At 39.7% G+C, this 15034-nt stretch overlaps 1 protein-coding gene across 1 annotated transcript; it reads right to left on the reverse strand.

Moving 5' to 3' along the window:
- Positions 1–7850: 7850 nt before the first annotated feature.
- Positions 7851–14722, reverse strand: PIM3 (Pim-3 proto-oncogene, serine/threonine kinase). The gene is made up of 6 exons (XM_044066985.1): positions 14011–14722; positions 13559–13668; positions 13150–13200; positions 11958–12321; positions 10162–10338; positions 7851–9380 (listed from the first exon to the last, which is right to left on the reverse strand). Exons 1-6 carry the CDS (start codon positions 14096–14098, stop codon positions 9199–9201), a joined length of 972 nt encoding a protein of 323 aa, XP_043922920.1. The 5' UTR covers positions 14099–14722; the 3' UTR covers positions 7851–9198.
- Positions 14723–15034: the final 312 nt, after the last annotated feature.

A 15034-nucleotide genomic window follows, 5' to 3' on the forward strand; every position in this document is an offset into this window, starting at 1 on the left:
AAAGCTATGTCAAACCCAGAGCTGTTGGACATGCTCCACTTAAAGAAATACCAATCCCTCAGAGCTACATGCTCTAGGGACCTAAACCTTGTCACCACAATAAACAGAACATGCTGGAGGGATAGATTCCTGTCCCAGAGACTTCCCATACTCTGGAACAGTACCCATGTCAAACAGAGCTCCTCATTAGCACTCAAGAAAAATCTTGAAGATTGGATGAGTAATAGGAGATACACCCCGGGGATCACTTCTGTGGTTGTGCTTGACAGGGGCACAGTGGCAAAAGCCAGGGTACATTTTTGGCTAGGCTTGTATAGGCCCTAGGGCCAATAGCCTAGTACCTACCTATGGAGTAGCCAAGCCATCAGTGTAAGGAAAGTCAGGTGGATTCAGCAGAAAAAGTGAGACAACATTTACTATTATATATGTACATTTGTTAACTAGTACAATACACTGATCTCCTTGGACTTTTTTCCTATTACTTGACAAAAACAAGACTGTTAAAATAATTTTCTGCTACAGCTACTACTTTCGGCTTTTCCCCTACTGATCTACTGAAATAGCACATCCTTAATCTTTACATTTACAGCAAGTCATTACTCTCAATTCAAACAGCCTCTTATTCATAACTCACTGTTCAATGGCAGAGAACCGAACACCATTTCCTACAGTTCTCTTTTTTTTTAGCAGTATCTCAACTCATAACAAATGCTATTAACACAGAGCTGAAGTACTGCTGCAAACAGGCACAAAACTCTCTCGCTATATAGTTGCAATCTGTAAAAATGCATGTTTATTTCAATTGCTTTCTGTGCGAGACTACTGAACTGTAGGGTCTGAGAATTTGCCCTTTTCCCAGTACTGTGCAATATTGGTGTTGGTAAATATACTTGGCAGGGGCTGGTCCCCTGCAAAAAAAAAAGATATCTACTTTATTTCATTGAATCTCATTTCACCCCAACCATATTTCATTGAATCTCATTTCACCCCAACCATATCACACTGAACATATATCACTGTGTAGAGTACTATAAGGCAAGTAAAAGGTATATGCCATTTTCCCCACTGCAGTGCAATCCTGGAGTTAGTATAAGGGAAGGAAAATTTCAAAATACATTTTAAACCATACACGTGCATATCTACACCACCAATAACTCAAGTCTCTCCAGAAGACAATATGATCTTTAAGTAAGTGGGGGGGCCTGTTCCCCCCCAAACTATACTAACTCCAGGATCACACTACAGTGGGGGGGGGGGGAAGGGACATATGCCTTTTATTTGCCTTACAGTACTCTACACAGTGCCATATATACTAACTGCAGTTCAGTGAAATGAGATTTCAGCAATGTGGTGGGGATTCAATAAAACAAAATAGACCCATATATTTTTTTATCTTTTTAGATTTTCCGTCTGATATCATCTATGAAACAATACTACTGTCAAAACCAAGAAAGATTTTGGTTGACCACTTAAAACTTCTCAGGTAAGAGCCCCACACAAACAGGGAAAAGGTCAAAGCTGAGTTTTACACACTCCCACACAGAAGTATCAGGCGTCACCAGCATTATTTTGTGCCACTTACTCTTCAACCAAAAGGCCAATTTCATTGTCCAGAAAAGAGGCTTGAAATCTAGACCTTAGAGGGCTGAGAAAAGTTCTTATTAAGCCAGCATACTGCCTTTGCCCTAATCACCTTGAGCCCTCCGCTTTCCAGTTTCTCACAAAGTCTACCCCCCATACTTCAAGGCCATCAAGTCCACCTGACCACAAAATTAGAATATTAAGTCTACGATCTAAATAGCCATATTCCAAATATTTTTTTAGCCTTTCCTTTTATTTTTTGATTAAATGTACAACCTATAGATAGCCTATTTTTTATTCATGTCTATAAGACCCAAGCTCTTTGCAAACAAGAGGATGACATCAGTACTTTTACAATTTACTCAAATGCTGTGTACACCCATGTTTTACTGTCCCTTAGCGGTATGACACTTTTCAAAACCCTGGCTTCTTAGGTCACAGAACAGATACACCCATTTTCACAAGTTTATTTACATTTACCAGTATGGTACGACTGGGACAACACCAATTTTCAGCAGAGGCCCGGTGAGAAAGCTCCAGTCTAAGCTTGCATACAAGCTATTACAAGTAATAGTAAATTGTAAACAAAACTGACAAAAAATTAGTGCTGACACTTACATGATAAAATGTAAATATATACATATTAGTGCTGACACTTACATGATAAAATGTAAATATATACATAGTACCAGATTATGGCTGGATTTATACATGTGGAGGAACAGAACATTAGTTAGAAAATTAAGCAGGAAGAATCACTTAGGCAAAGTAATGCATAATTAGTAATACTTCCATGGTGAGTGTTGTAGCTAGGAATGTAATTACATAGAGAAGTAGGGTTGTTGGAAGGGATAGGTTAAGAGTTAGCATTACTTATACAATTTTGCTGTATGTACTAAGTTGATGATGACTAAGTTAGTGATTAACCTGGAGTGTTACATGTGCACAACCAGTACTGAATTAAAAAACACCACCAAACGCTTCCAGCCCAAAAAGCAGCCAAATAAAGACACCAACAAGTTGTATTAGCGCTTTCATTCACATTTAATACAGAGTGAACTTCTTCAGTACTGAATTAAGTGTCTTTTGAAATGATTAAGATTGCTTATGGACTGTGTGGAAGGGCATTCCAATTTTTAGCAACAGAGTTAGATAGGTGCCTGCTGTATTGGTTACTTGGAGAAAGTCTTTGTTAGATGATCAAAGAGTAAAATGTTAGAGTCGGGTTGTAGAGGTTTTTAGGGAAGGTATGTTGTCAGGATTGTGCATCATTTTGTGAGCCATTATTAACTGGTTATAGTTCATATGAGGTAGTCCCAACAAAGAAAGATTTTTTAGGCAGTGACCGGTTGAATGTGTGGAATCTTATAGCATAATTCTAATTTACTTCTGACTTTGAGGTTGGTAAATACAGGGGATGCATACAAGACAGTGAGGAGAGAATGTGGGTTCTAGCTATGGGTATTCTTGCAGCATCTGTTAAGAATTTTTTGTTTCTATACATTGTTCCATTTTTTCTTATGAACCTTTTTGATTGCGTTAGACTAAAATTTGATGTGCACATTTCTGTTGTCAATTATGACAGTTAATAGTTCTGTTTGGGAAGCTGGGAAAATCCTAGTATTACTGGCAGTGATAAAAATTAAGCCGAGAGGTTAGTGGGTTTAAAACGATGAAAGATAGAAAGTTTTGTTAGGTTTGAGAAGGAGTTGCGAGTTAGCTAGCCACATTTCAATAAGTTCCACTTCCAAACTGCACAACCCTGCATTACATTTTGTCACCTATCTGACCACAAATGGGTTCAAATCTCCAATGACTCTTACCATAACACAAATCTTAGAAATCAGCAGCAACAAGTTCACATTACTCTTTGAATAAGACTGGATATGGTGGCGAACTTGGCTTTAGCACACTTAGACCCACCTCCCTTAACTGACTAGACAGGCATGCAAGACTATTAGAGAACCTCCTAGCAGAAATCATATTTTTCAATCTTACTTCTTTCTGGGCACGAATGCTGTCAACCTAACATACGTGCCCACATATTTCTAGAATTCAGCAATACAAACTCTGATCAATACTCCATCAAGGGGGGGAAAAAATCCTGGACTTGGTTCTTACCATTATGGGGCAGCTCTGTTCTGTACCAGCTAGAACTCCCTTTCAAGTCAATCTCACCATAATTAGTCACATTCGCAGTAAAACTACAGCTAGCCACACATTCCAATAATTCATTGTGCCAAGGCTACTTAATGACATAGCTAAACTCAATATCCTATCCCAATCTGAAGACCCACTTCATATGCTGAATCCTTTACTGTCAAATTCCATACACATGTAGACAGCTGCCTAGAAATACCCACCTCCCTCTGAAGTAAATACCATCCCAAATATGTAACTTAACCCCTACAGTGAAAAACAAAGTATAAACAAGAGGCAAGGAAAAAAAAAAACAACAACATTTAATTGCCTGTAAAAATAAATGCATCTCCCACCATAGCAAAACTGCTACTGTTAAACCTAGCATGGAACTCCAGTCCATAATCAAAACCAGTTCAGAGGCAAAAAAAAAAAAAAACAAACACAAAGACTTAACTAGGTTAGAAACACCAAAAACAATGTTCAGCACTACAGACAGCCAATACTAATACTACCTACTCAGACCCACCCACCCCCACCCAGAGCATAACCAATGTACTAGAACATGATTTTTGTTTGAATTTCACCCATCCTCCCATCAACAGCACTACCAAGGAGAACACCGCTTCTATGGGGCCATATAATATATGAGAATAACCACTGGCTAACCTGCAAATGACCTGTCAACCTCCCTACAGAGATCACTCAATATTAAGTCTCCAGACTGTCCGATGACAGCAACAGTCCTCTCCCTATAGAAGGGTGAGGCATCTGCTGACAAAAGATTAAATTATAAAACAAGTCTGACTAGCTTCTATAAGACTATAGAAAGGATATTTATGAAGAACACATACAGCCTACAAAGCCATAACCCAAGCACCTACTGTTTTGTCAAGGGCATATAGTGTCTATTCAACCAGATTGACCTCAGAGGTTCTGAGGCAATGGCCAAGGAGGGAAACCAGTAGACACCACATATATAGATCTTGCAAAGGTGTTCATTCTGACACTGTCATTCCATTTAACTTGGTGGATAGCAAAATAGGCTCACACAGAGAAACCAAGAAATCAGGGTGGGCAGCTCCAGCTCCACCTCCTCCAAATGACCGGTCTCGGTCCTTGAGCCACTCCTCTTTGGAATTTGTAAAAGCCAATGTTAAGGGCTCATGGCTCAAGTTTGTCGATGACTAAACTACATGCCATTAACTCGCCGTGACACCAAGTGCTTCAAGGAGGGTCTTTCCCATACAAACAGCAGTTATCAAAATCATGGGCTAAAATTAAATGCCAAAAATGCACACAACAGTATCCTTCGACAAGCAAGAGGTCTATGGGATGGTTGGAGACAACACACCCCTTAAAATAAATACTTACAAGCCAAGACAGTAGTTGGGGACTACAGAATCTATATAGACAGCAAGTGTCCCTCAATAACCATATGTTCAGTACTGAGTGGATTTTTCACTGTACAACTTAATGGAATCCAGGTCCAGAGAGGAACATTCCAATGCATTTCACACTTGCAACAATCATGGTAGTACAATTCTCCTTTTAGCATGCACCAGTAATGGTAGTACAATTCACCTTTTAGCATGCACCAGTCCAAACACTCTATACAACTTAACAGTATTTTCAAACCAAGAAAATCAAATCTCCAAATGATAAAAACTACAAAAGATTTCTCTCAAAGCCTTCCACATTCTTGGCATCACATGGGTTGCTCAGGGTTGATCTCTGCTCACATAACAGCATCAGTCTCAGTCTCTTAGACCTACTGAACATCTGAAGTCCAATGGTGGCATGAACGATCATTAGTATAACATGTTAGCATGTTGAATGGATAGATACACACTTCTTTGGAAGTCTTCCTCTTCAGATAAAGCAAGACACTTCTATTCAAAAGTAATCTGGAAGAACGAATGGAAAACCAGATTCATACCAGGAGTAGCACCCTTGTTGACAATGGGAAAGGGTAGCATGTTAATATTGTCCACTATGGACTACTTGTATTTGAAACTACAGGTGCTTAGGTGAGACACCTTCATGGGACCTCATGGCTAGACTTCGGGTCAATAGCCAAGTAAGAAAGTAGGCAAGTAAATTCTCTTCTGGTAGAGTACTAGCAACAGCACACCCAGCAAAGAGTTCTTCAATGATGATCACTGACCAGATGAAACATGCTTGCCATTCCAATTCTTGTGATAAAAAACTGGAGAGAGACCTTCCAGTAGTTCAGACTGTACAATTATGAATTACTGGTACACAGTTTTAACTTTTCATTCTTCATACGTTTGATAAGACATATGCCCATCTGCCTGAGCTGATAACTCAGGTGGATGTGAAAGACCTAGTTGTAGTTACTAAAAAATACACCCCCCACCCCCATGTCCTTGCCAAATTTAACAGCCAGTAAAAATAACGCTCAAGGTTTTCGCTCAAGTCCAATGGCCTAGTTGGACTAATATGGTCAAAGTGCAAACAAGTGAAATGAGAACTACAAGTTGTGTCCACCATCCATACCAGTTCAACCTTTCCATTCTGCGTTTTTACTCCTTCAGGTACAAACGTGAGCTTGTAATGTTGCTTGCCTAACAGCAACATTTCATTTCATTCCATCTTCCAAAAGAAATAAGTCTCCAGTTTCTCATATTATTTTTACTTACTGAAAGAGACCGGGGCACAGTCCTTTCAGGCAGCCAGGCTTCATACAGACATGAGACCTCATATCTACACAGTGATTTTACAACTCATGTGCATGTTAACTCTACACTATTGTATCCAATAAATCAAAGCAACTACAGCCCAGAGAACAGACTCCTATGTGCAATCATGTACTCTCTCATCTGTTTTAAAGGTCAGACGTAGACATCGGGATAAAGATTGTAATTGTACGAGGCCATGTGCACCATACAAAAGCAAGCTTGTGTGTTCATGGAGTGGGATACAAATGCCTTATATAATTTTATCAACCAGACCAGGGACACACTTCAGACTTACAGGGACTAGCTGAGAGAGGGCAGTGCACAAAAAGGTAAATGGAGTCTTCAATCCTCTTCACAAATCTACCCTATGGTATGTAACACAACACGAACACTTAGAATATTGTCTTTTAAAGACATAAAGGGGGGGCCTCAATCTAAATGTGGACTTTTGATTAGTGGCACTGAAGTCTCAATTATGAACTATGCTGGTCATTCAGCTATTCCTTCCAGAAACATGATTTAGTATTTCGCAGATGAATGTATAGCATCTCATCAGGACATTTTCAGTCCAACAGTAGAAGAGTAGACCCTGGCAGCCATTATGAACCCAAAGAGTTCAGCCTCCAAAAGTCAAACAGGATACAATTATGTAGCAACAAAAAAGACTGGACCATTGGCAAAAGATGCAATTCCACATTTCCTACCATACCAGAATAGATCAAGAATTTTAAAACCATTTTCCATACAAATCATTTAACCTGAAATAGTTGAAGGAAACCTGAAATGAAATTGCTAAAGAAACAATGAAATTGAAGTTTGCCTATGGTGCATGTATTCTGTATCCATCTAAAGTCTGGATTTTTGTTAGTCTAATGAGATTGATGCATTATACAAACTAGAATTTTCACTCACACAACTTACAGTCTAGAAATTTAAAGCCTACCTAGCCAAGTTACTCACTCTCTCAAACCAAGAGCAGACTAATTACTGGTTGAAGTCAATAAAATGTACAATGCGGCCATTCCACAAAATTGCATACGACCACACCAAAAGAACTAATCAAATCCCTTAAATATCTTGTACTGAAATTTTTAAAATGAGGATCATATAAAACTGTGTTAACTGCAGTAGATTTTTTTTTTTTTGAGAAGGACCAAAATTAGTGAAATTGACCTCATGCAATACTTACCTTTTCCATGCTTACGCACAGCACCCATAACATGAACACCAGAAGCAGGACAAATTCCTCTCAAGGATGACTCTATTTAACCCCATCAGCTCCAGTGCCTACAGCTCCCATAAGACTAAAATGGTCAACTGTTCTGCAAAAGTGGGAAAAAGACTGGCACCAAGGAAAGTACTACCGTACTGCTTTAAAATAAACAGTGGAACAAAACAGACACAAGAAATACAAGACAGATCAAAATAAAAAGTTTATATACAAAAAACCTGAATTTAATTGAAATGCTGGTATAAAAAATATCATCTCCATCCATTATTTTCAGAAAGCTAAAACTTAACAGAAAAAAATGACCATAACCAAGCTGCATAAAATGCAACGAGATCTAGTACACAAATGTAGCTATTAAAATAAATTAAAATGTGACTGCCACTATCTCTCAGAACCAAATGTATGGAGACTATACAATATCAATAATTTAAAACTTTCAGAAACAGTATTTCTTTCCATTTCTTCAGGTTGCACTCAAGGAAGTTGAAGAAACCATGGGTTTCCACTTTAAATAAAAATATAAGCCTTTGTACAACAAAACTGTCATTTCCACCAGAAGTAGCATTTGACAGCTAAATGTTAAAAGGAATGTAAGGGAAAGAACCATGAACCCAGCAATGGAAGTTCTGCTGACTGGCCCACAATACGGGAAATGCACAGTGCTGTAATAGATTTGAAAACAAATAAATTAAAAACAAATAAATATGTCATGGTTCAGTTTTATGGTAATTAAGTCCACACAAATAAATAAAACTGTGTAATACATGAAAAACTTTACACAAGTACAATATACAACTGTGGGAAAATAATTATTGAATATTGCATTGATTGTGCATCAACAACCATGCCCCTACATGCCTTGGCCACATCCACATAAGACTCGCAGGCTGACAATGTTTGGGAGAGCAAAAATAAAGGGGGCCATATGTGCCCAGTGGTAGAAATCATTAAAGGAAACATGAGCGTATGTTTCTGGTAAAAAAAAAACATAGCTCTCATCCCTGTTTATATTTATGTGCAAGCTGAAGGAAATATTTTTGGATTAAGAAAAGGGGTGGGGGTAGTGTTTGTGTTCAAGTATTCCATCACCAGTGGATGGGACTACTTCATTCGTTCACTGAGCATGCTCTCCAGTGCATTACAGGACTGCTTCTTCCGAGGGGGAAGGCAAGCACCCCAAATGCAACAGGTCTTCTTTGGACATACACAGCACAAAAGAAAAGTCCCACTGAAGCAGCTTTCAAAAAAGGCACTCAAAACGCAAATTAAAATATAGTCCAGGCTCTATGAGAGCGAAAATGTTGCTGTTTAAGAGGTCACTGTTCTCATAAATAAAGGTCAGACTTTTGCAAGCACTGGCCAGAGACTCCCAAACATCAGTGTTTCAAAAGAAAAAATTTCAGTCCAGAGCAGAAACCAGCAAAAACAAAAAACAGTCCATTCCCCCATACAGTTGACTGCCACATACTGAGTTTGAGCCCCTCTACATGTTTGCTGCTCCATCAGTGTCCTTTCCTCGTGGCTCTCTTCCAATGCAATGCTGTTTCACAGACTCTCCTTGCTTGAACTTGTGCTACATGCATCAGTGTCAATGGTCTGTAGTGTAATATCACAGTCATCTGTTTTGTTCTCTGATTTGCACATCCATGGATGTTCAATTATTTGCTCAAGTGTTGGTCTGTCTGAAGGCCTTGAGGAAAGACACCACTTGATCAGGTGCTGGCATTCTGAAAAAGAAAAAAGAAAAAGTTAAATTCTGCATCCTAAACTGTTGCTCTGTGAAGGTGGAAACAGCTGGTCCTAAAAAGCCAACATGGTCATCACATGGTGATAAATAAGGTGACCAATGAACCTCTCAATTGCCAACAAACAAAACTCTTGGCAACTGTTTTGCTATTTAGTATACATCTTAAGGTCACTTCAGTTAATTTCACTCCTAGAGCTCTAGGTTAGTCTGTAAAACAGTTGGCTTAATGGCATGCAGCACTCAAGGTGGGTGCAAGACAGACCTCAACAGCACCAGTTCAGAGTACAAAGGCACAATCTGGAAGGCTGTCGTGTGAAAAGTTAAACAAAATATACCTCAGCTGGGAAACAGCTGGAGAACCACTGTGGGGCAGCAGCACTATCTGTTGCACCACTGTATTGCTGACAGTTTACAGAGCGAAAAACTCCCATTTCAAGAATATACTAGTTTGACAACATTATGTGCAAGATTTGGAGGGGGGGGGTTACTTTACAAAAATCCTCTCTCCCAAAACTGAGAGCTGTGTGTGGGCCCTGCCAAACTGAGGTGTCAGGCATTTATCTCCAGATACCAGAGCATGACTCAGCAAAGTCAACTACAAGCCTCCAACTTTCAACATTTAGGAAGCCACCAAACTAAATCCAGAGTTTGTAAGGCTGATCATATTAATTTCAGCTCCATTCATTTTGGAAAACAGTATTACATATATAGAATAATCATGCTATTACTTCAGATATATGTTAGCACACATTAATGCCTACCAGGAGTGATTCTTCTTCTGAAGAACAACCGCCCACGCAGAATTTCCTCATCTTGTTCAAATGGGATATCACCACACACCATATCGTACAATAATACTCCAACAGACCACACTGTTGCCGATCTGCCATGATATCTGTGGTATCGGATCCATTCAGGAGGACTATATACTCGTGTACCTAAAATGAATAAAAAATAAATACACCATTAAGTAATGTTCCCAGACTAAATAATTTTGAGAGAGATTAAACTCAAAAAAACAAGAATTAAAGAATAAAACACACCCTCACCCTTTAAATGAAACCTACAATTAAAAGGAACGATCAAATGAATACCCACAGAATAAATAAAAATAATGGATTCTCACAGTTCTGGTATCATAGCTTAACCAATATTTGATGCACAAGTGGTGGGGTGTAATAATGTTCTAACAGAAAGAAGTTCCAGGTAGGTCTGTCACAAGTTCAGGGTGAAGAATAAGAACATGCAGAGCATACAACATTCGGTACGCAAGCAACACATTTTTGTCTCTGTTTCGCTTTTTGGAGGAGATTGACAGCAACAGCAGATAGTGAGAAAAAATTAAGAAAATATTGTTTGAAAAAAACAAAGGCATCTGTAAGCAATGTAAATGTACGCCTCAGACACAAAATGACAGGAGTACTACTGACACACACAAGCAAAGACCGTTCTGTTAAAAAATGTTGCACTCCGCTAAACACACACCAACCAAGTAATGAAGCGGAATGAAACCAGCGCGAACGATTTTGCTAGAGAGCTGCGTTGTGTAACAGGTCAGCTGACTGTTTACAAACACAAGGCTCCCTTCCCTTTTCCACGTGGTGTCTGCAGTGCTCTCCCAAAATAGACACAAAAGGAGGATGGTCAGAAAGCCGGCAGCGTCCAGGCAACCAATCAACCTATCCATTGTCTGCAGCCCTCACCCGTTAAATAAGCCTGTCGGTTTTGCTAGCCCCCATAATACACCCCTCCCCCTTTAAGAGGGAGCATAAAGAGGCTTCGAGTCCCCAATGGCGCAGAGGCGTCTCCTGGACAACAAACAAAACTGGAATCTCTGATGCCGACAGTCACGTGGAAACAGAGGCTCAGGTTTCACAACAAACAGATGTTATGCTGCAGCTGATAGTCCGCCGGCGGCATTAAATAATATCCCAGAACCTTTCGACGCTTTTAGCTTTCTGGCGCAAAAACAAGGGGCAGGCCAGTCACAGCATCTTAATGCATACACAAGCAGGTAGCCCACACAGTCTGGATTCAGGGATGTACGATTCACCACCACTTACACTCCTAATCTGCAATGCGGTAAAAACAAATCTGTCTAAATTCACATGCATGAATGTCCAAACAATGCTAATTGCACATTCAAATAAAACATACTGCCATAGCTCTCAACCAAATCAACAGAATCAGGGACATAGCTAGAAAAAATCTGGGACAAGCAGGGACGCGTTTTACTATAACGTGAAAAATAAATAATCACAACTCATTTTCGCCACATTCCATTCAAAAGTCAGCAATTTTAGGATGGGTCAGGACAAAACTATTCGAGAGGTATGGTATAATGGTTCGGTTTACAAGGACAGTTAATAAAATACTGCGTCACTTCATCAGGACTGTCCACGATTGTCTGGACTGTAATATGCTACATACAAGCTTAGGAATAGCTACAGTGTACCACCTGGCATACAAGACTCAACATAACCATTACAGCTGACAATAATACATGCTATTAATAAATATCAAGCAGAGTGGAAAAAAAATGCAACCATATATTTACCATCAAAATCCGTGTACACTGTATCCTTGAGAATTGCTCCTGAACCAAAGTCTATGAGCTTAAGGTCACCGCTGCGCAGATCCACTAAAAGATTCTCGTCCTTGATGTCTCTGTGCACTACCCCACAACTGTAGCAGTGGCGAATAGCCTCCAACACTTGGCGGAAAAAATCTCGAGCTGTATCTTCTTCGAGAGCACCCTTTTCTGTGATGTAGTCAAAAAGGTCCTTAACGTGTTCTGGCCGCTCCATCACCAACAAGAACCCATCGGAGCGTTCGTACCAGTCAAGCAGCTTAATGACACCACGGAAACCCGAACCCACTTTCTTTAGCAGCACGATTTCCAAGGGCACTACCGATCCATTCTGTGAAGAGAGAAACAGATCACCGTGAGACGCAATGTTTCTATGGCAATATAGCTCACTGAAGAGGGGATTCTTACATCCACAGGTAATAACCGCCTACGCCACAAGTACTACGGGTATTACTTTCAAATATGGCAAAACGTTACAAAACACAGCACCGCTCTTACAACTGCACAAATAAAATTTTCCAGGTGTACAGTAATACCTTAAGAAAAACAGGTCTTTAGGCATATTAAGACAGATTTGAAAGACAAGCAAAGATGGAAGCCAGTACCAGTGCAACACAGTCAGACTACAACAGTCTAATATAGCTTTTGCAACTGTACAACTTGGACTTTCCCTAGCACATCTGAAGCTTTAGATATCCAATGATAAAAAAGATAACATACAAATGTGAAAGTAAAATAAACAGGCAACAGGGAGATGAAGTTAGCACCAGAACCAGCTCTGGGTTTCTAACCCTGGACTGTCAAAAAATAAGAGAAAAAGCTATACCTCTACTAACAAATAAAAATAAAACCTACATAAAATACAGATACTGACTACTTAATATAAAACACCCCACAAGCCGCCAAAACAGTCTGCAGCAAGAGGGCTAACCAGGGAAGTCCAGAATTTGCAGCGTCTGTAGACTTGTGATATGAATTTCAAAGAGAAGGGAGGGATCACCGACGGGGGAAATCCCGCCAAATCGTCCCCAAACAAAAACATAGTAGCGGGGGAAAAAACACTCCACCAGGCTGGAATACACTACATTGAGAAATGGGAATTCAACACAACACCTAAAATACAACATATAAACCATATACATATTTTGCATATACTTACCACAGTGCCCCATTCTGTGACCCTCTCCCTCGCAACATGTTTGATCGCAACCTGTGGGGAAAAAAACAGAATTTAGAAGACCGCATACTAGGGTGGGTCTCTTTACTGCAGGGAAGCCCCCCACCCAAAAAATATAACCGACCTTTAAAAACATAGCAGAGGGCATAACAGAGGAACTAATTGTTTTAATCAGGAGGGCTTCATATACCAGATCCCATGCATTTAGTGATTTTTTTTGGGGGGGGCTTACTCCAGTTATTTAATGATGTACATACTCAATGTATCTTTATGGGAAAAAATAAACAAATCGATCGAGAGTAAGGCTCAGTCTGAGGGCAGCAATCATAACGCTATGCATAAATCATATCCATTCCAAGCACGAAATAAAAAGTGTGCAGAATATACTCACCGGCAGTCCGTCTGCGATCCTGCTGCCTGCATAGACAGTACCGAATCCTCCACTCCCCAGCAGCGATCCAGCGGTGTAGGTCTTCTCAAACGGCTCCTTTTCCACTTTCACTAAAACGCATAAAACAGAAAAAAAAAACTCAGTTAAAAACTATATTATACAGTACAACACTAATACAATAAATACATTTTATAAACCCACTGAATACAACAATCTCATACTTAGATTACTTTCGATATACTATATAATCAAGGTAATACATAAGTAAAAGCTTTCATATTTTGAGTTCAGTCTTTACAAAACCAGCTTGTGACGAAAATGGCTATCCGGCATATTTTACTCCTTGGTCCTTGACTGTATTAAAAGCCCAGCAGTGACAGATGCCTACCTAAGAACCCCCCTTTACTATATTGTTTTGAAATTTAAAAAAGCCATACTGCTAGATCTAGTACCTGACTGTAACTGAATTTTAACCGGTAGGTGATCCATAGTTGACGAACTACAAATATGAGCCAGAGACCCGAACTTAGAACGCAGCATTTTCACTTGAAGAGCAATATGTAAAATCCTTCGTGCGCCACTTAACGAATTACAGTCCGAAATGACCACAATTCCAACCACTGCAGCAAAGAACGACAGACGTTTCCTTAAAAATCACCACTGTCTTTGCTATATTGCAGTACAGCGACTTCCAAAAATAAAGATAATCCAGTTGAATTATAAAATAAATGAGAAGTCCACGGCTCCCTTCGGGATTCCTAACTGAAAACGATGTAGGAACCACACAAAGAATCCTTCCCAAAATTTATATATGTGATGTATACATGGAATAATCCAAATTGTGATGGCTAGTTGCGTAAATAAACAGGACGCGTCTATTCTGTTTCTCTCAGCAATGTTCTGGGCTCAAATGAGGACGTTGCATCGCCTTAACTCTGTTTTGCTGCGTGGAAAGCAACTGAATCCCTCCGCCTCCAAGCACGGATTCTTACGACTTATTGAACTCGAGCATTAACCAGCTCTGGTTAGTATTATATCACTTTATATAAAGACACATACTGCTTTTTTTGTCCATAAAGGTACAGAATTTGACAAAATTAAGCGTTAGGTTAACTGGTGTAGTTAAAAGGAATTATTGTTATTCCCTTGGTACTAGACGCGGAAGGGTATCGTCTGAAAGAGGAGCTTTTGTATACACTGACAGCAGAGTCTTAGAAGCATAATTTATGCAGTAGTAACAACCAATGACACGCACCATAATTCAACTTGAACCAACCGACAGCGACCAATAGAAAACGAAAGGCAGTACGCCCGTGGCGGGAATCCCTTTTAGTAGTTATCTCTTCGTGCTACAGGGGAAGGTCATCGTAGGAAACTGCTGTGTTGTAGTTAGAGCAAGTAGTATGGTTTGTTTTTAAATGCTAATCGAGTCCTAGCTGGCGGGAGGAGCTCCATGTGTTTCGAGTGCGTTCCTAT

The sequence above is a fragment of the Protopterus annectens genome, chromosome 3.part1 (genome assembly GCF_019279795.1).
Source record: "Protopterus annectens isolate FY-2018-M chromosome 3.part1, PAN1.0, whole genome shotgun sequence".
Classification (NCBI taxonomy): domain Eukaryota; kingdom Metazoa; phylum Chordata; order Ceratodontiformes; family Protopteridae; genus Protopterus; species Protopterus annectens.

What these genes read in the sequence shown, in the direction of transcription:
- PIM3 (XM_044066985.1), bottom strand. Translation starts at nt 14,098, where the DNA reads ATGCTGCGTTCTAAGTTCGGGTCTCTGGCTCATATTTGTAGTTCGTCA. An exon ending in GGATCGCAGACGGACTGCCG is followed by an intron (nt 13,201 to 13,558) that starts GTGAGTATATTC and finishes TTTTCCCCACAG; the next exon opens with GTTGCGATCAAACATGTTGC. An exon ending in TCACAGAATGGGGCACTGTG is followed by an intron (nt 12,322 to 13,149) that starts GTAAGTATATGC and finishes CTCTCTTCACAG; the next exon opens with AATGGATCGGTAGTGCCCTT.